The 21,012-nt window shown below is 42.0% G+C and overlaps 1 protein-coding gene across 2 annotated transcripts in view; it reads left to right on the forward strand.

The window, feature by feature from the left end:
- Positions 1 to 273: 273 nt before the first annotated feature.
- Positions 274 to 21,012, forward strand: part of LOC149312950 (RING finger protein 150-like) — a 130,784-nt gene continuing 110,045 nt past the window's right edge. For both annotated transcript variants that reach the window (XR_016281334.1, XM_089525759.1), the window contains exon 1: positions 274 to 1,786. Coding sequence is in view for 1 of the 2 variants with exons in the window: in XM_089525759.1 (XP_089381885.1) it covers positions 1,204 to 1,786 (583 nt within the window). In the remaining variant the exon portion in view is untranslated. The remainder of the gene's footprint in view (positions 1,787 to 21,012) is intronic.

Raw genomic sequence — 21,012 nt, forward strand, 5'->3', positions numbered from 1 at the left:
TATTATTATTATTATTATTATATACAGTATTTAAAAGCCTCAGTGGGGCTGGTCTTGTGCCATGCTCTTTCCTTCCCCAGAGGCCCTCTCTGGGCTCTCGTCCGCCAGGGGTCGCGTCCGCCTTTCCTTCCAAGCGCCCGAAGCCTAAAAATAAGGCGACATTAAATAAAGCCGAGGCAGCGGGAGGGTCTTCTTTGCCCTGACTCCCAGCAGCAGCAGCAGCCTCAGGCTCCTCCTGCACGAGACCCCCCCCCTCCTCTCCTCTCCTCTCCTCTCTTCTCCCGCCAGCCTCAAACTCCTCTCTTTTTCTTTCTTTCTTTCCTCCAAGAAACAGAGCATTTCTGTTGCAGAGAGCCTTGGGTTGCAAAGCGAGGCTGGGGCTGGCTGGCCAGAGGATGGGAAGAGGAGGAGGAGGAGGAGGAGGAGGAGCGGTCAAGAGCCAGGGAGCCCCAGGCCAGGCCAGCCCCGGGGGGCTCTCTCCCTTCAGAGCCCAGGAGGAGGAGACGGCCATGGCCTCGGCTGGAGGCGCCTTCCAGACGCCCGGCGGGGACTGAGGCCAGACGAAGCCGGCCCAGCGGAGGAGACTCTCCAAGGGCCGAAGGAGGAAGAGAGGAAGAGAAACAAGCGGAGCCTTTGCTTTTTGTTATTGGAAAGAGGAGGAGGAGGAGGAGGCTCTCCAAGCGCCCCAGAGCTGAGGGGGAAAGGCAAGGAGGGTCCAGCGGGGAAAGACGGAAAAGCCAAGGAGGGAAAGAGGAGGGAGACTATTCTTAGGATTGGAAAGAGGAGAAGGAGACACTCCTGAACTGAGGGGGAAAGAGGCAGAGAGAGAGAGAGAGTGTGTTTTATTACTGGAAAGAGGAGGAGAAGGGACACTCCAGGGCTGAGGGGGAAGGTCCAGCCAAGGAGGGAAAGAGGCAGAGAAAAGAGAGTCCTTTTGATTGGAAAAGCAATTGCATTCCGACTGTTCTTGGCTTGGAAGGCGCCCCACTGGAGGGCTGAGGGGAAGGCAAGGAGAGCGAGAGCGAGAGCGGGTTTATTATTGGGAAGAGGAGGAGGAGAAGGGAAGAAGGCGCACAAAAGGGAGGCATGGAATTGTCGGGCGGCGGGTTGCGAAGGTGAGAGGCGGCTGCCTTCCCCCTGCTCTCCTCCTCCTTCCCCGAGGCCTCCCTTCTCCTTCTCCTCGCGTGGGGGGGGGGGGCTCCCATGCAGACCCGCGCCGAGGAGGAGGAGGAGAAGGAGGAGGAGGCGGCAGTAACAGCAGCAGCAGCAGCAGCAGCAGCAGCCGCCCCGGCGACGTTGGCAGCGATGGCCGTGTCTGTGATCCAAGCCTGCCGCAGCCTGGCGCTCTCAACATGGCTGCTCTCCTTTTGTTTCGTGCACCTCCTGTGCCTGGACTTCACGGTGGCCGAGAAGGAGGAGTGGTACACGGCCTTCGTGAACATCACTTACCCGGAGCCCGGCGGCGTTGGCGGCGCCGGAGGCCTGGAGCTGCGCAGCGAGAAGAGCGAGTGCGGGCGCTACGGGGAGCACTCCCCGAAGCACGACGTCTGGGGCCCCGTGGCCATGACCTCGGCCCCCGCCGACCGCCAGGCCTGCGACCCCAACGCCCGCTTCGCCGCCCCCGCCTCCCCGGGCAAGGCCTCCCCCTGGATCGCCCTCGTCCCCAAAGGGAACTGCACCTACAAGGACAAGGTCCGCCACGCCGCCGCCCAGAACGCCTCCGCCGTCGTCATCTACAACGTGGGCGCCTCCAACCCCAACGAGACCATCACCATGCCCCCCGCAGGTCAGCCCCCCGCGGGATGGGAGGGGAGACTGGCGCCCCACGGGGACTCCTGGGCTCCTTCACCATCTCTAGGTTGAGGCTTCCAGGTCTTCTCCTACTCCTCCAGGTTGATGCCTCCAAATCTTCTCCTCATCTTCCTCTCCTCCACTTCCTCCTCCAGGAGGATGCCTCCAAATCATCATCATCTCTCCTTCTCCTTTCCTTCTTCTTCTCTGTCTCTTCTTCTCCTGCAGGATAATGCTTCCAAATCTTCTCCTTCTTCTCGTTCTCTTCCTCTCTTCATCCTTCAGGACAACCTCCAAATCTTCTTCTCCTTCTCTACCACCTCCTCTCTTCCTCCTCCAGCATGATGCTTCCAAATCTCCTTCTCCTCTTCCTCTTTCCCTCCTCCTCCTCCTCCAGGATGATGCCTCCAATTCATAATCATCTTCTTCTCCTCCTTCTCCTTCCTTATCATTCTTCTGCTCCAGGATAATGCCTCCAAATCTCCTCCTTCTCCAGGATACCTCCATATCTTCTTCTCCTTCTCTACCTCCTTCTCTCCTCCTCTTCCAGGATGGTTCCTCCAAATCTTCTTCTCCTCTTCCTCCTCTTCCAGGATTCCTCCAAATAATCTCCTTCTCCTTTTGTTTCTTCTTCTTGTTGTTTGCCTTCAAGTCATTTCAGAGTTAGGGCAATCCTAAGGCTAACACAGAACCAGCATGGTGTAGTGGGTTTGAGTATTAGAATTTGACTCTGGAGACCAGGGTTTGAATCCCAGCTGAGCCATGTAAACGTACTGGATGACCTTGGGCAAGTCACTCTCTCTCAGCCTCAAAGATAGGTCTCCCTTAGGTCACCATAAGTTGGAAACTTGAAGGCACACAACAACTACCAACAAGGTTAACCTATCAAGGTTTTCTTGGCAAGCTGCTTCAGAGGGGGTTTGCTATTGCTGTCCTCTGAGGCTGAGACAGTGTGATGTGCCCAAGGTGGAGTCTTCTTCTTTGGAAATGTTTAAACAGAGGCTGTTAGGAGTGCTTTGGTTTTGTATTCCTGCATGGCAGAGGGCTCGGCTGGCTGGCCCTTTGGGTGTCTTCAACTCTGTGATACTATGATTGTAAGGCCATCTAGTGGGTTTCCATGACTGATCCAGGATTCAGACCCGTCTCCTAGTGTCCTAGACCAGTGCTCAAACCACTACACCACACTGGCTCCCTTGTCTCCAAATCATCCAGTGGGTTATTAATAGGCATCTATAGCAGATATGAAGATGGCCCTGGCACAACAGAGATGAGGAAGAGACTGAATTGCAATGGCGTCGAGAGGGCAATGAATATCCAGATTTAGAATTTTGGATAGGTTGACTTGTGGAGTGGCAACCCCAAGTGAGTGTTTGCAAATCCTGATATTTGGTTTCACCTCCAGTTTTTTCTTCTTTGGTCATACCAGATGCCCCCATTCCTTTCCATCAGACTCAGTGAATGTGGCATGTCCGTAAGTCATGATTGAAGCAGGAATGCTCTGATGATTTAATCTCGCCATGCTTCTGGCCTTCGTGATATCCAGGGACCACAGCGCCTATCGTCATTTGTTGTTGACTATGCTGGCTGGGGCTAATGAGAGTTGCAGTTCTACAATGTAGCTGCTAAGGTCTGGAGAATCCGTATGCAAAAGGGATCTTGTAGCACCCGAAATTAATTGAAAGAAAGAAAAAGTTGGAAGAATGAGCTTTTGTAGACTTGAGCTCAAGTCTACAAAAGCTCATGCTACCATCTTCTCTTTCAGTTAGTCTCAGAGGTGCTACAAGATCCCTTTGCAGTCCAACAATATCATCCCTGTTCTTCCCTGGCAGACTTCTTCACCAAAATTAAAGTATCTCTCACCATCCACATGACCTGCTGTTAACACATACAGTAGTGTTTCCGGTCTGGTTCAGCTTCAGTGGGAAGCAACTGTACAATAAGCTAATAAGGAGCTTGATAGAAACAGCTCCTTTTCATTTATGTGGAAAAGTTTGAGGGTCCTGGAATTTGAGACTACCTCCTGAGTTCCAGAGGGGTTTGTGACCCGAACATTGATGTGTAAACCTTTTGGTGCCTCCTTTGGCTTCACTTTCTCCAGTGTTGGAGCAACAGTGTTGAGAATGAGCTTACTAGGATGCCAAGAATGCAATTAGGTTAATTACTGCTGCAAGCTTTTACTTGGGAATTGCATTCGTAGTACAATATCTGAGAGTCAGTGGGATGGATTACTGTCCAATTTTGTGTAATTTACAAATGCAGATTTTTTTCTCCACTGTTAAGACTTCTTTGTCTTCTGTATGCTCTGTTTAACAGTGGCGTTATGTGGTCTTTGAGAAAATCAGTTGTCATAAATGAGGAAGAGAACGATTACAAGGTAACACAGGGCAAAGGCAGGCTCTAGGATGATTTTTTGTTTGCTTGCTTCTTATTCATTATCAGTCTTTGCAAATAATTGGCTTAAAACTTAGAAGACTTAATTTGGATTGTATGTATCTCTTTGAACCCAGCTGTTGCATATCAAATTCCAACAAAATTGTTTAATTTGAAGCAAGTGCAATTAACATTAGTGAGCTGTAATTGGTCTCCTCTTCAGGTTGAAACTGAGATGTCCAGCAAAACATTAAAATCATTTTAATAACTTCAGTCTTAGGCACAATTACAAAGCAACACATTCCACTAAACTTGTTGGAACTTCTTTCCATGTGAATCTTCATGGGTATGGATTATTAAAAGCATGCAGTAAGGCAGCCTTGTACAAACTGGTGCCCTCCAGATATATTGGATGACAATTCATTTATGGACTTTGTAGTCTTATACATTTTATGGTATTAGATTAAGGAAGAGTGCAGTATGGAAATCAAGGCCTCCAACATGACGTAACTGCTGCTGTACTAGACATAGACTTTTGGTAATTATATCTTCCAGATCTGTTCTTTGTTCTGAAGAAAATTCTCTATATTTTAGCTGAGAGTCCAAAAAAGCACAGTTTATTTCAAAACAATGTATTTCTTAGCTGTGCTTTGATGGCTTCCAGGGATCTCTTGATCTTCTTAAAATTTCTCTGAGCATGCCATATGGATTTCTCTTTAGACTACTGCTTTCAGTTTGTTGTGGTAATGAATGCTGGAGTTATAGCATCACTAATTTCCTGTATGTATGGTTGATAGGAACCTCTGGTTGTTTTAAGAAGGCATGGGATGAGCTTTTAATGAAATTGAAATACTGGTTCAGTTGACATATGGTATTATGTAAACTGTATGTATGTTCCAAAGAAATGCAACTTTGTATTAGAAAACCCTTGATACTGACAGTAATAACAGCATGTGTGTTAAAAATCCAGAATTAAGAAAATATTTTCTCAATTACCTTGTAAATTGTGCTTGTAAAAAATATTTTTACTATATTTATTAGTAGTGCGTAGCCTTATAAATGCTGCTCAGACATTCACAGCTTCTTTGGATACTTGCTTTTAAATGTTGAATTTATTCCCACTTGACTTTATATGAGCATATATGCGTCAGTTTGTGTTGGAGTGATGCTTTGCACTAAAAGGTCTAAGAAGTGCATCACATTATTTCAGTGGTTTTAGGGCACTCTTCTAAAGCAAACTGGTGTTGTCCCCCATGTTTTTCTATCTGACAGCAGCAGACAAGCCAGTGTTGTTGAACCTGTGGGGTCATATGTAGAATTGGAATGCAGAATGGGGCTTTTGGGGGTGTCCTTCACCCCTGTAATCTTTTGCCTGTCCCCAGCTGTTCCTAAAGTCGAGAAGCTCTTTAACGTGGGATTCAATTTCTTTGGAGGGCTGCAGTTGTTAAGGAAAGTGGCACATCAATTTATTCTCCATTCTACCCCCTTCTTCTTTCTCTATTTTCTCTCACATTCACACCATTTTAGATCTCAGGAATCCTGGCAGAGTTTGAAAAACTTAGTGTTTTAGAATAGAACTCCCAGTTTGGCTATAGACCAGTTATGCCAGCTAGGGAAATCTGGAAACTGTAGTCCAAAAAAGTAAAGTTCATATACTCTGTACCTTGCATTTTGAAGTCTCAGGCTGAAAATTAATTGATTCCCTAGATGAGCCTTTCTCAGCCTTTTTACCCTGGAGGAACCTATGAAATAATGTTCAGGTCTCAGTGAACCTCTTGAATAAAAATCATATTTATAAATGAAAACATACTTTTTGCCAATCACAACCTCCCTGTAGGCAACCTCTTCCCTGGACTCTGATTAAGAAACCCTGCCCTAAGTCAAGGATCAGGAAAGTATAGCTCTGCCTACAACTCCCATGAACTCTAGCAAGCATAGTTTTGGGAAAGAAATGCTGAGTTCAAATCTGACATCATCTTCAGGGATGCATGATGCCCACCTGTACCACAGGCCATGTAGTGAATTTATCATAATTAAAAGGAGACTTGACTCTGGTTGCATTCACACTGCAAAAATAATCAAGTTCAACACCACTCTTTGTGTGTGTGTGTTGTGTGCCTTAAAATAGTTTCCAACTTACTGTCACCCTAAGGTGAACCTGTCATGGGTTGTTCTTGGCTAGAGTTGTTCAGAGGTTTGCCATTGCCTTTCCTTTGAGGCTGAGAGCATGTGATTTGCCCAAGATCACCCAGTGGGTTTCATGGCTAAGCTGGGAATCGACCTGGTCGATTTCCAGCTTAGTAGTTCAACACTCAAACCACTACACAAAATTGTTATGGCTCAGTACTATGAAATTATGGGATGCATAGTTTGTTATGCCACCAGAGTTCTCTGACAGAGAAGGCTATATACCTCACAAAACTACAAATCCTAGGATTCCATAGCATTGAGCCATGGCAGTTAAAGTGGTGTCAAACAGGAAAATTTCGGCAGTGCAGATGCAGCCTTAGAGTTCTCACTATTAACAATCCTCTCCAGCAATGCTACATTATATCAGTGCAGCCCTGTTGCTGTTCAAACTTTATATGAAGTTTTGCTTTTAACTTTAGAAAGGGAGGGCAGTGGTGAGTCCACATCTGTGAAAAGCTCGATTGTCCATGGATTAGTGCACAGAAGACACTCGGACTTCCCAGGAGAGACAGGATCAAATATATACATACAAGCATTAAATAGTTCTGAGTTTTTTGCTAGTTAAAACAGCCAAGAAAGGGGCATTAGGATCAACATCTGTCTCATAAGGAGGAAGGCTTAACAATAACATGTTTTCCCCGTACCTTAATCCAAATAAAAGTTGGCCAACACAGAAAACTGACTTTGGCTAGAAGTCTGTTGGTTTGGCCTGGAGCACTGGATCAATTATTGAATAGGGAGTCATAATGTAGATAAATCCAGGTACAGTGGTCCCTCCACATTTGATAGGGTTAGGAGTGAAGGACCCGCATGAATGTAGAAAAACCACAAATAAAAAAAACACTTATTATTTTTACCTAAGAGAACGCCTCTCTAGGAATCTCCAGGTCTTCCAGTGCAACTCTGTGGTCAACATCTGTCAAAGGTTGATCATAGAATCATGCTGGAGGATCTACAGATGCCCAGAGAACTGTTTTCTCTGAAAAAGCCTAGGTTCTCCAGCACAACTGTGGTCAACTTACAGCAGAATTGTGCTGGAGGACCTAGATATTCCTAGAGAGAGCATATTAATCAAAACTGCAAATAATCAAATTCTCAAAAGTCAAAGCTGCAGATGTGGAGGGAGAACTGTAATTCAGTGAGTTTACTCTAGTTGAGAGCAACAGTAGAGTGGTGCCCAGTAACTCTGGCCCTCTTACTGAAACTGAAACTAACCACATCCTCTAAACAAAGTTTGGCAAAGCTCCTTGCCAGGTTTCTGTTGGTATTAGGTTCAGCTAAACCAGCAATCAGAATCTAGTTTATTGTTGAACAGCAATTTCATCATCTCTCATGATTTACTATATTCCTGACAGTTACATTCCAAGTAACTGGAGGGCCATATGCTTTCCTAAGCTAAAATCTCAAGGCAGAGTGGCCCAATTGCCGGTGGAGAATCAAAATCTGGTTGCTATTACACAGAACGTATTGCACTTGCCCTTCCAATTTATGTAAAAATAGTTCACATCTATATGTGTCATATGACTTTCCTGCCAGCATTTTGCACCGTTTCTAGTGTTTGTCTCATTTTAACTCTTGCTGTTATAATTCCTTGTCTATTTTACATGTGGCAGACTTATGCCAAGAAAACTTCATTATAGGGTTGCCATAAGTCAGAAAAGATTGAAGAAACACAATAACAAAAGCTTCACACTGTAATGTTTTTCCACATTTCCATGAATGGCCTCCCATTCAGCTCCTCTGAATTTGTATGTTAAATAGGTTGGAACAGAGAATTTCTCCATTGGAGAACTGAAACAGGGAATTCTGTTGCATTTTGTGTGTGTGTGTGTAAAAAGTTGTTTGGTACTTGAGTGAAGAGAAGACCTCACATTCGTAAGGTATGGAGCCTTGGACACAGAATTTCAAGTGGTGGAACAGGCCATTACAAATATTAATGCCAGCACATTAATAAAAAGATTGTTGTTGTTGTTGCTGCTGCTGCTGCCTTCAGGTAGTTTCAAACTTATGAAGACCCTAAGATATCACAGGGTTTTCTTAGCAAGATTTGTCCAGAGGGGTTTGCCATGGCCTTCCTCTTTGGCTGGTAGAGTGTAACTTGCCCAAGGTCAGCCCAGTGGTTTTCCATTGCCGAGCGGGGATTCAATCCCTGGTCTCCAGAATTCTAATCCACCACTTAAAACCATTACATCTCGCTGGCTCTGTATTGAAAGGTAGATCCTTTCAAAGCCTTAGTGCCAGCACAGATTTCCTTTTAATTTTTTTACTTTTCAAAGTATAATTTTGGCTATTTCTCATCTTTGTATATTGCTTAACAGTTCATTTATTCAGATTATTCAGATTCCTGTTACTGGCATTCACTGTCTTGTTCACTGTTTTCCTTCCTTAAAAGGTTTCACCACTTTAGAATATATCCAGAAAATATTGATCCTTCTGACACAGAAGGCTGAAAGGACACAGAAAGTTTGGCCTCTGACCTATCTCTCTTCAGCAAGGACAGAACAACAACAACAAATTCCCAACCTCACCCAGCCACAACATAGCCCAGTAACTAAATTACACAATGACAAACTTTTGAAATGTTTGTTATTTTGGGTAATTGGCCACTTATCTCTAGATCTTCAGCTGATGATCTCGCAAGTCTCACAAGATGGCAAGGGCAAAGTCTCAGCAGATAAACTTGAGTTTTCAGATACAACTTGTGTTTCTAGTGGTAGCACCCAGTGAAGGCTTGGAAAGTGTCATTAATTTATGTTATGAATCCCACATTTAGTCTCAGCACAGTGTGTTGGGGGTCTTCCAGTTTTCTTTTTTTACAGTAGCTGGAGGCTACCATTGTTATTTTGTCATGAATCGTTGATATAAATTGTCTTTGTTTTGATTGCTCACACTGATTATGCCAGCCATAGACATGTACCTAAATTCCTCCCCTGTGCTTGGAATGAGTGTTCTCATTTGTCTTCCTATTAAGAATTCTGCTTGTCTATACACATTAATTATCAGTGGTGTTGACCTGCAGCTTAAAAGAGCAATATGTGGATTATTCTGTCTGAAGGATTTACTTTACAGTCTGTCATGCTCTGTCATTGTCTTATTGTTCATTTGAGTATAATCGAAAGGTAGTCGTAATAAGGCACAATTTATAAGATCTATGGAATGACTCAAATTCTGCTGCTGTAAATTGGGTTGCATTGTCAGTCATAGATTCATTCAAAGCAAACAAAGGTATGCTTCATCTATTTGGCTGCAGTAGAACAGGTAATATTAGTGAAGGAAGATACCTCAAATCCCTTGAATGGTAGTCCATGGGAGCCAAATAGTGCTGACCTCTCAATTCAAACATCTGACTTTAGAAATTTTTTCTAAGGTATACCAGGTAAAGGTGTAAATAATTAAAGATTATTTTCATTGTACTGATCTATTTCTCTGGTAGTGTTCACGGGATAAGATTTTGCTCTTTATGTCATTTTTGGTCTCAATCCAGCATACCATATGCTTTGCTTGCTTGCAGCATTTATTTAGACTTAGATGACCTTTTCAAGTGAGGTCTAGGATTTCTTTCTTCATAGACTGTGGAACAATAATAGGGTTTCTCTTTCTCGTTAGGACTTTCAATTAACTCAGTTGTCTACAGTCAGCAAAGTACTTTTTGGTCACCTCAGAAGAAGTGTTAAAATATTTAGGCCATTCTGATTAGATATGGTATAAGACTTTGTGGAGTCCTAGTTCTCCATGAGTAGCATTTTAGATGTAATAAAGCTTATTTTAAGAAGCTGGCAGAGAAATACAGCACAGTATGAACATACACATGAACTTCCTTTTCTAAGACTCAAATTATATTGTGAGGCTTTGCAATTAAGTATTTGCTACAACCAGCTCTTTTCCAGGAAATTAGCTTGTAGTGTAGATTCATTACTGGGCTGAATCCCTTTCATACTGGAAAATGCTGCCATGGTAATAGAACATGGTCCAGAACTTTATTGATTTATCAAGGACACCAAGAGTTTATGATAAGGTTGGAGGAGGATGCAACAAATTGAACTCCTCTTGCTCCCCAAATTGCAAACTGTGGTGACTTCTGGTTTCATCCAGCTCATATTTTCTGCCAAAAGTACAAAATTGCATAGAGCATGCAAAAATCGGCATAGTTGGCCCCTTGGGTATATGGTCTGTGAAGAATTGGATGAAGGTAGATTTTAAAAGGTATATTAAAAATTGTGCATGGCTAAACAATAGGATGGTACTCCTTAATTTTTTGCATAGTGTTTTCCATTTTCTTAATGGAATGAATGGTTCAGAATAAAACTGGCATTCATTCTGCTGACATCCATACCTAAAGTTTCAGTAGTACTCCACCTAGATTTTAGCTGCTTGTACCAATAGTAACAATTCTGGGCTTATTTGCATCATTACAGCCTAAAACCAAGTTATTTCAGACTGGGCACTTATATTTGTAAAAGCACCCCTCTGATCTGCCAGTGGCCTCACACCACCCTTCCTTGTTTTTATAATTTCATTGAAAAGCTCACTAGTTGGACCTTTGTTGAGTTATATTGCCATTGTTCAGTTAAAAAGCTTTCCAGTCCTTGAAATCTCTCAGCTCTGCAAAAAGTTAATTAGTGCTCATAACTCTCTAACAGCATTTTCTCTGAAATGTTCTCCCAGGCTGTATTACTATATGTCCAAAGAACTTTGTTTCACTATGGAGAAAATGCATTTTCCTTTTTCAGCTTTAGTACAGATACATGGATCCAGTTTAAGATGATGGCCACCATTTTATCAGGATTTCCTAATACATTAGGATCATCTTCATCCTAACTGGATCACCTTCATTGTGATATAGAAATTCTGTGATTTCAGGAGCATTTGCTATTCCAGACAGCAAGTGCTGAGAACAGAATTTTAATCCAGCAGTCTGAATTGTCAGAACTACTTGCCAAAAACTGCTTGAGACAGCCAATTTGAAAAAAACTTTGGCACGTCCCATTTTCAGAGCAGGTTTTGTAGGCTTGGAACTACATATTTTTCTGTTAGAGATAGACCAGACATTTAAATATCCGTGCAAATATATATTTCCCCATTTTTCTTCATGCGGTGAACCAGTGGGAGACACTGGTGTTGGTTTGGTGATTTCCTTCAATATGCTCAGCCTTTCCATCTCTATTTCTGCAGAGTAGAATAAAGGGAAAAGAACCTGTAAGGAGTTTGTACACTGTGTAGTTTAGTATCAGTTCATAATTTGCAAGTACCTCGACCTCCGTTATTGTCAGAGGCGTGTGCCCTGTGCGCACTTGCGTGCCTGTGCCCCATTCAAGCCTATAGGCTTGAACATTGGCAAATCTCTATTTTCGTCGGGGGGGGGGGGGGGGCGGAACAGATCCCCCACAAAAACAGAGGGTTGACTGTACACAGGATGATTACCTTTTAATAGTTTAAGGACTTTAAATACCGCTACTGTTTCTCCCATGGTTTTCAGCAATTCTACCATATTTTGGTAGCTACCCTGTGTTTCAAGAAATCGTTCACTTTATGACCTTCTGTCTGATACATATTGATCACAGACAGCTCTTTGTAGCTAGTTAATGTGGTGAAACATCTGATACAGTGTCAAGGTGCCCTTTGGGCTATTTAACATGGTCTCTTCCCAATCCAGATCTACAGTGCTCTAGAATCTTTGTAGGTCTCATCTGAAAGAGCAGTGATGTCAAATCCTGAACCTATTTTAAAATTATAATAACATATCTTTACAAGATATGCAGCATGAGTAAAAATGCTGACTATCTGCTACTGTTGTCATTTCTTATATAGTCTATTTACCAGATGGTCAGCATGACTAGATTCCACATATACTTGTAGCAAAACGGTCATACTTAAATGTTCCCCATCCATTTGTTCTGGCCTCAGCATACACTGTGTTTACCTACATGTTTACCGAGGCAGTTAACTCATATCCAACCACTGAAGAAAAGTGAACTTTATTGTGGAACTAAATAACAGTAACTAAAAATGGAAAATAATGGAAGGCTGGATGAAGAAAAAAAAAAGGGAAGCATGGCCAACAAGCTCCTTCAGTCAGCAGAAAAACTAAACTGAGGGAAACAAAACCAAAATGAAGAAGATCTGAAAGGAAAACCAATCAGACACACAAAGACTCGGGCCTTATCAGTTTATAACAGATCCACACTTATAATTACACTTAGGGCAACAAATCATAACAAAATGCCCTTTTAGGGCAGAATACCTTCTTTAAGTGATCTGAAGATCTTGATATGTATCCTCAAGTGTCAACTTTAATTAGATTTTTTATTTGATGGGGGGATATGTCTTAAGCTTATACAAAATATGTGCTTAACCTCTGATTACTTGCCCCTTTCTTTTGTTTTTGTTTCAACCTTTTCTTTTTTTAGGACTTGGAATAAAAAAAATCTAAAAATAAACCTTGCAAAATCTGGGTATGACGTACTCTAGCAAACTGCTCTATTTTTGAAGACTTCCTGCACAATGCTCCTTTAGGAGGAGGGACAGCTCTTCTGATGTTCTGAACCTTTCCCCGTAATGCACATACAGGGTGGGCATTTTGCTGGAGAGTGCTTTAAAAATGTCTGGACTGGACTTTTTTCCCCTCCTCTACTTTCATTTGTGCTGCTTTGGCAGAAGCAGGAAGAGTGAGTTTTCTTTTTCGAAATGATAACTGCTTCTAGTGTCTTGTCGGCTACACGTTACATCCTCCAAATTATTCCTGACCTTTTCCCCCTTACCTGTCCAGGTATTTGAGTGCATTTATTGCTCTGCTTGCTCTGTGGTTCTGTGAAAGGTTAGGTCCAATGTTAGCTATATTTTTTCCAGAAAGAAAGCGCTTTGTCTAGAAATCCAAAGAGCAATTAGTCTTTTTAAAGTGCTGCTCCCTCTCTTTTTTAAAACCAGCAAATGCACAGTGCTTAGTCTGTTCATATAACACCCTACCAAAATGACTCAACAGTTTCTCCAGGCTCCTGAGATCTTTGATAGGAGCAGGCCCTCTCGTAAATCACATTCCTCTTGGGGATGAAATGGGCAGCTAACTTGGCCAGAACAATCTCATAGTTGTGCTGAGGGCCTTCTGCAGCAAAGGCAAAGGATTTATGAAAATTGTTGGCATCTTTCCCCATAGCATAAAGGAGTGAACTTACTTGCACTATTCCTACATCCTTATGAAACTTTGTGGCTAGGCTAAAGCCAGCAAATCTTTCTTTCTATTCAGTCTTTCTGCATCCTTATTAAAGGCTTCCAATGCAGAGAACTGTGCCATTATGTTTGGCATATTAAAAATCTGGAAGTTTAAAACATGACATCTGATACTAATGTCATGGAAAACCTAAAGCAGTGGTGAAAAAAGGTTTGGTCCTCCAGATATTTTGGTCCCAACTAATATGGCCAGTGGCAAGTAATTCTAGAGGTTTTAGCTCAGTGGTTCTCAAACTATGGGCTTCCAGGTGTTTGGGACTTCAGCTCCTATTAGGTGAAACTTATGTGAGCTGAAGTCCAAATCATCTGGTGGACCAAAGTTTGAAAACTGCAATTTTAGCTGGAAATACCTAGAGGGCCAGAGATCTCTATCTCTAGACTAGAAAATATATCAGTCATGAGAGAGAAAATTCATAGATGATAACACCCTGCCCCATGTCTCTGGATGATCTCAGCCAGTGGCTTCATGTAAATATTGAACAGCATTGGGGACAGAATCGCGCCTTGAAGGATGCCCAACCTGAGCTCCCTCTTGGCTGAATAACTGTCCCCAAGCGGCACCATATGGAATCTGCCTGAGAGGTAGGATCGGAACCACTGTAAAGCAGTGCCTCCAATACCCAACTCTCCCAGGCGTTTCAGAAGGATGCCATGGTCGATGGTATCAAAGGCTGCTGAGAGGTCCAAGAGCACCAACAGCGTCACACTTCCCCTTTCGACGCCCAGACGGAGATCATCGACTAAGGCGACCAAGGCCGTCTCAACTCCTTAGCCTGCCCTAAATCCCTAAATGATTTTGTGCATCAGACAAAGTTTGTATACATGGAACCATCAGAAAGCAAAGGTTTTACTATCTCAAGCTACTTGTGCGGACAATTTTGGATTCTGGAGTGTTTCAGAATACCAGATAAGAAATACTCAACCTGTACTTACTTTTGCAGGGCTGTCACATTAGATGATGTGAAGCTGCCTTATGCTATATAAATCTATTTGTCACTCTGGCCGAATTTTGTCTCTTTTGCCTAGTGGTGACTCTGTTATGTTGAGCATCACTTGTGGCTTAACTGTAGATGCCAGATATTAACATGGGATGTTCTGCATGCAGAGCATGTACTCTTCCTGTTGAATATGATCCTATACCATGCATTACCATGGCCCAAATCATGATACTGTACAACACTGGCATAACTACACTGACGTAAAATGCAATGGCAGCAGAGACAAAAAGCCTGTGGGCCTAGCAGTGATGAAAGAAGGCAGGGAAAATGGTTGCTGACACCACTGGAAGCCTCCCAAATGGCCTGTTTCTACAATTCCTACCTTCTGGCTGCATTATTAATGTCAGGTGTTCTGGGAAAGCTAGCTTGAACAATCACCATGGGACAGGTTCTGTGCTGCTGTGCAACTGTATGAACACTAGCATAATGTTCCATGAGGACTTTGTAGTGTGGCTGGTTTAAACCAAGTTGATTTAAACCATGGTTTAACCCAAATTACTTTTCTAACAATTATTGATTATTCATATATCTTTTAAAATCTGGACATTATTACTATTTTCCACTCGTCTTACTGGAACAATAGTGGCTATTTGAATTTAAAAGTTTCAACTTTAACAGTTTCTTGGCAGTTGTTCATTGTTAGATCAGTATGTCAGTTGCTTTATTTTATAGCACTAGAAATGTCATTCAGAAACATATCCTTAAATAAACAGAAGTTCAACCAAAACAACTTGCTTTAAAGGAGCACTTTCCAAAATAATTGTTATTTAAGCCAGTGGCAGAACATCTGAACTGCATTTTGCTACTTAATTTTCAGACTTACTGTAGTCCTGCACATTAATGCAGAAAACCTAATTTAACCACACACACCCCAAAAAACCACAGTTTAAACAAACAAATCCACTGGAGAAGTTACGTCCCCATCCCTCAGCACTGGTATAGTTGCCGCTTGTTGATTTTTGCCTGTAGAGTTCCATGACAGCTCTTGTGATACATAGGCGCTTTCCAGACCGCCCAAAAGGGTGGTCCGGAAAGTGCCCTCATTTGCTGCGCAGAGGAGCCTCAGAGGCCAAACCGCGCGACTCCTCCGAGCAGCAAAAAGAAGCCGCAAAAAGTGGCTTCTTTTTGCAGTGCAGTAATGATGCCGCAAGGCGCCAGTGACGCACTTGCGATGTCATTACCGCGCCATGACGTGCAGATGCTAAGCATACGCTACATCTAGATGGTGGTGCCCATGTAGAATAGGCGCTGCCATTTTGTACGTGCTTGGCATGTACTAGGGTTGGGGGCGTCTGGAAAGGACGCCCCTTTCTAACCCTAGTACATGCTGCACACATATTTTTGGCCCATGCAGAACGGGCCATAGTTTACTTAGCAACTGGAATATTTTCACAAAAGACATGGGAAATGTAACTACTTGAAGGCTGTTTCAAGGAAAAAGGGGATTTTTGTTTCCAAAAGTAAGGAAAGCACTGACTAATCCAATTATTTGGGACAGGTGCTGATCAAGTGTTGTATGAACCCCTCCCCTCCCAATACTGGTGCCAGCCTGAAGAAAGTCTCATCATTATGAAGTCATAGCTCAAATGTCTTCCCCACATTCCATTACCTTCTGCATGGTCACAGTACACAAAGACAGTATTCAGTCTTGACAAGGTGCTTTTCTGCCTTTTTCATCTCCATCAATTTGCTGCTTATTTGGCTGTTGGAGGACACAATTCCCTCATTGAGTTATTGAAACTGATATGTAAAAGGTCCATTAATTTATGTAATCTTGTGTCTCTATTAATGAACTATTGTCCATACTGGCCTAGTGGTTTTGAACTACTGTACTTCAAAGATAACTGTCACTTTTCTTTCAGTAGAATGGGTAGCTACCATTAAGTAATGTTGGTAACAAAACAGGCGAGAGAGAGAGTAAAGGTGGAAGACTCTTAGATGTGCAACATTGTAGAATGTGTGCTTTTATGGCTTTTGTGTTACATAACTCCTAGTCTGAACGATCTAGTTACAAGTGTGAGCAGATACGAGGCTTAGAAGGATACACAGGTTGAGTCTCCTTTATCCGGAATTTTGAAATCTGAAATATTCCAAAAACCAAAACTTTTTTCATGAATGGCTGAAATAGTGAAACCTTTGCTTTCTGTTGGTTCACTGTACACAAACTTTGTTTCATGCTCATATAAGCATAAATGAATTTTCTGTTTGGACCCGGGTTCCATCACCAAGATACTACATTATGTACATAAATGCAAATGCAGGTATTCCAAAATAAAAAAAATAAAAATCTGAAATCTAAAACACTTCAGGTCCCAAAGCATTTCTGATAAGAGAGACTCAAGCTATACATGTTTGTTACTAGAATCCTGTGCTCCATCAACTAAAGGTAAGTGCAAAATAGTGACCTAGGAAGTGGGCATATGCTAAGAATTAATGAAGAAGGATCCTCTGAGTACACGCTTATCCGGGAAAGTTGTGTCCAGTAACAAAACCAAGTTTGTAATCCTTTCACATAAAAGTTAACTCCTGGTTTTCCTCACCATTCTTTTTTCAGCTTTCCTATTTTAGAAAACTAATATACTACAAAATAAAACTAATATACTAAAAGTATATTAGTTGCTGATATTATTAGTCAGCTAGGAATGAGAAAAATCTTGCCAGACTATTGCAAATGACTCCTAGATCTTGAACTGATATGTACTGGGGGAGTCTGAGTTCTAGCCGTCAAATTTACCTTTTTCCATTCCTATTTTAATAGAACCAGGTGTTAGTTCCAAAAGAAAACCCCAGTCTGTTCTGTTTGTAGGCCCATTGTCAGTCCACTTCTTAAATCATGTTTTAAAAGACCACACCATCATAAAACAATAAGCCAGTGTTGGCCTTCTGAAAGAAAATAAATGAACCGTATCACTTTATTAAATTAGAGTCCTGGAAAAGTCGTTCAATCCTGAGATTCTTAAACAGTTTTCAAAATAACAGCAGTACAATTTTAGACCATTGCATTGTTGCTGTTCTCTTGATTAATTACCAAATAAATTAATGGTTGATCATAAATCATTTATTTAGCTTGAAAAAATTTCAAACATTATTATTTTTACTAAAAAAAAGACAAATGAAAAGATTATACAGCACTGATGTTTGTAGAATCCTAGATGAACATATTGTCTTCCTTTTTCTCTGCCATGTCATAATCTAATTATGACAGTGAAGAAATTGACCATTTTCCAAAGTTTTATGAAACCACTTAATCAAGAATACTACTACAAATGTTTTACTTCAGTGAGGACCTCGCTACTCCCATTAGCATAAAAATCCCGGTCATAGCATATTTTGTTCTGCAAAACCCTCCTTAGTATTAATGAAACTATAGCTAGTACAAAGCAAAGTTTTAACAGCATTTTGTAGTTTTGAAAATTACAAACACTTAGCTCCTGGTGGCCTGACAACCTAGTTTGAACTGTCCTAAGTTACTCAGAAATAAATGTGCTTCATAGCAACATACCTGGATATTGTGGGTTAATTAAGTTTCCTAAAGCTTCAGCCTTTGTAAAGGAAACACAAATATTTAAATATTAAAAATATCAAAGGCAAGCCTGTTAGGGTCTAGCTTTAAATTAACAGGGTAGCAGAAATGTGCCTTTGTCTAACTGTGCTTCCCTAAGAACTAAGACTGACTCCAAAAACAACACAAGTAGCTTGTAGTTCAAAGTTTACTAATGACTTTCATATATATTTACATAGAAGCTATATCCTAATCTAGCTAGGTAGCTAGTGAATAGTTCAGGTAAAAAATAATATTTATCTCTAAAGAAAGTTGAGAGAGGAAGAAAATGGAAAGCATACAGTTCAGTAGAAAATCTTGAGCGAGAATGTGTTTAGTCCCAAAAGGGGAGTGACCTACATCACATGGTTAGTTTCAATGAGAGAGAGAGAGAGGAGAGTCTGCATGCAGGAAATCCCTATCTTTCTAAGGAGGGGGGGGGGGGAGAGAATGCAACAATGTTCCAACAGATATTCATGTACAGTTAATAAGAACTTTGATCCGCTTGTTGTTTTAAAAGAATTCTGCATATGACCACAGGTGTGTTAACATTTCAGTCTAATGAGTAGCACATCTGCCCTGAAATTCTGCAATGAATTTTGTCTCCATAATGACCCAATGCTTTTGTGCTTGGCTGCTTTCCAAAAATGAATAATAAGACATTTTTTTGTTCTGCTAAATTGAAATCACTGATGGGGGGTCATTAGAGGGGAAAGAGAATAGGTTCTCAAATTCTGTGTCTTATTCTTATTCTGCCCAATAGCTAAGTAATTAAAATCCTTTCCTATCAAAGTGCTTGCTGTTATACAAGCTTCACTCATCTGGAACAATGTTTGCCACATTTTGTATCATAGCTTTATCAAAGGTTTGCAATAATATCCTAAGAAGAAAAGTTCTGTTGGTCTGTTAACTAAGGGCCTATACAGACCGGCACTTTGTGCCGGCCTATAGGCAAAGTCAGGGTGCAGCGTCTTCACATTGGATACCCTAACTCTGCCCCCATGGCACCATTTTGGCACACGCTGGTCCACATGGTGCACACCATCATGATGCAACTCCGCCGCTGCATCCACATATGCAGTCCTGAAGGGACATCATAAAGCTGCACCGCCATAGCTATGGCTCCCCTTGGAGGGTGCAAAAAGGAGCTCCTTTTTGTAGCTCCTTTTTGTGCTCTCCAGAGGCCAGATTGGGGCCGTGGTGTGAGATTGCTGCAGCCCCAATCTCACCAGTAAAGGGACAGCTGCATGCTGCCTCTTGGGGCAGTCTGGAGAGCCCCTAAGCTAAGCTACAATTACAGTTGCACACTAAGTTTTGGAATAGCATTTGTGTGTTTATAAAACTCTCAAATGAAACTCTAGGCTGCTTCAGTAGGATGTAGTAATTAGGTTGAAGGAAGTAATAGTCCCACCCTATTTTGCTTTGGTCAGACCTATCTTGGACTACTGTGTCCCATTGTGGGCATACTGTTCAAGGATATTGGCAAGCTGAAATGTGTTCAAAGGAGGACAGTGAAGATAGTTAAAGGTCTAGAAACTGAGCATCCCTATGTGGAACGGGTTAGGGAACTGGTTATGTCCAATTTGGAGAAAAGAAAATTGAGAGGGGATATGATAGCCCTCCTTAAATATCTGTAGGAGTGTGTTGTATGGAGAATATATATAGAGATTTTTTTCTGGTGCTCAAGAAACTAAAACAATGGATTCCAATAGCAAGAAAAGAGATTCTATATACACATTAGGAAGAATTTCTTGACCGTAAAAGCTGTTTGATAATGAAATAGACGTGTTCGAGTCTTTCTTTCTTTGAATGGCCATCCCTTGAGAGTGCTCTAGTTTGGTAGGGGGTTGGCCAAATAAAACGTCTCCTCCACCCATCCTCTTGGCAGGGAGTCCAGACAATGCAAGGCCAATCCGGTTCTGATGTGGACAGTCTAGGCAAGGTCTGGCCAGTTCAGCACTGAACCTACTATATATTTTAAAACTCATGTTTTGCTCTGGATCTTTCTGGAAGATGTGGAGTTGTCTCTGGTGATGCCAGGTAACTCTTTACAATGTGCCCATTGTACCACCCAGCACAGATGCCACTGTGACAAGTTGCTCTGAGTTCTTAACAAGGTGCCCAGACATGTGATTGATGCTGGGTGCCTTATTCTAACCTCAGAGCAAGTGACTCACCACCACAATGGCCATGCTGGGTGACACAGCAAATGCACATGCAAACAGCCACCCAGCATCATTAATGAATCTGTAGTCATTAATGAATTTAAATGAGGCTGAATAGAGAAGTTTAGTCCACATATGTTAGCCTTGGTAGCAATTGGGGATTCAGTAGACTGACTGACTAGATGGGGAAGATGTTATTGGCCTACAACACCCATTGGTTCAATCCACATAAGCTGGCATGGTTTATCGTGGAGGAATAGCTTATAGTGGAGGATTTACAGTTCAGCAAAATGAGGGCTGTACTTTCTTTATCCTTGGACTAGATAGATGCCCATTACAGATGGCATTACCCTCCATTGTTTGTAGCCTGAAGGTGCTGCTGAACCAAGTGTTGTTCTCATTTGGCAGATATGGTCCACAGTATCTTTTATTTGTGAGGGCAAATCTGCCCACTATGCCTATAACCTGTTGGAAGCCAGACTTGCATACAATTGGTCATGTTGTATTGATCTCCAGATAAGAGTGTTGTGATGCACTCCACATCAAGTTGTATTCAATGTTGATCCAGAAACTCAGCTGGTGCAGATGCAACAGGTTTCCTATTAACGTGTGCAGACCAATATTGATTTATTTTACCTGTTCTGAAGCATCTGCACTGATTTCCAGTTTCTGGATAAAGTTCATAAGTGTTGGAACTAACATTTTAACATTTTCACTTCAGTCTTGACTCTCT

Source organism: Sceloporus occidentalis, unplaced genomic scaffold (genome assembly GCF_023333645.1).
Source record: "Sceloporus occidentalis isolate IW3139 unplaced genomic scaffold, rSceOcc1.0.p SCAF_5, whole genome shotgun sequence".
NCBI classification, from domain to species: Eukaryota; Metazoa; Chordata; class Lepidosauria; order Squamata; family Phrynosomatidae; genus Sceloporus; species Sceloporus occidentalis.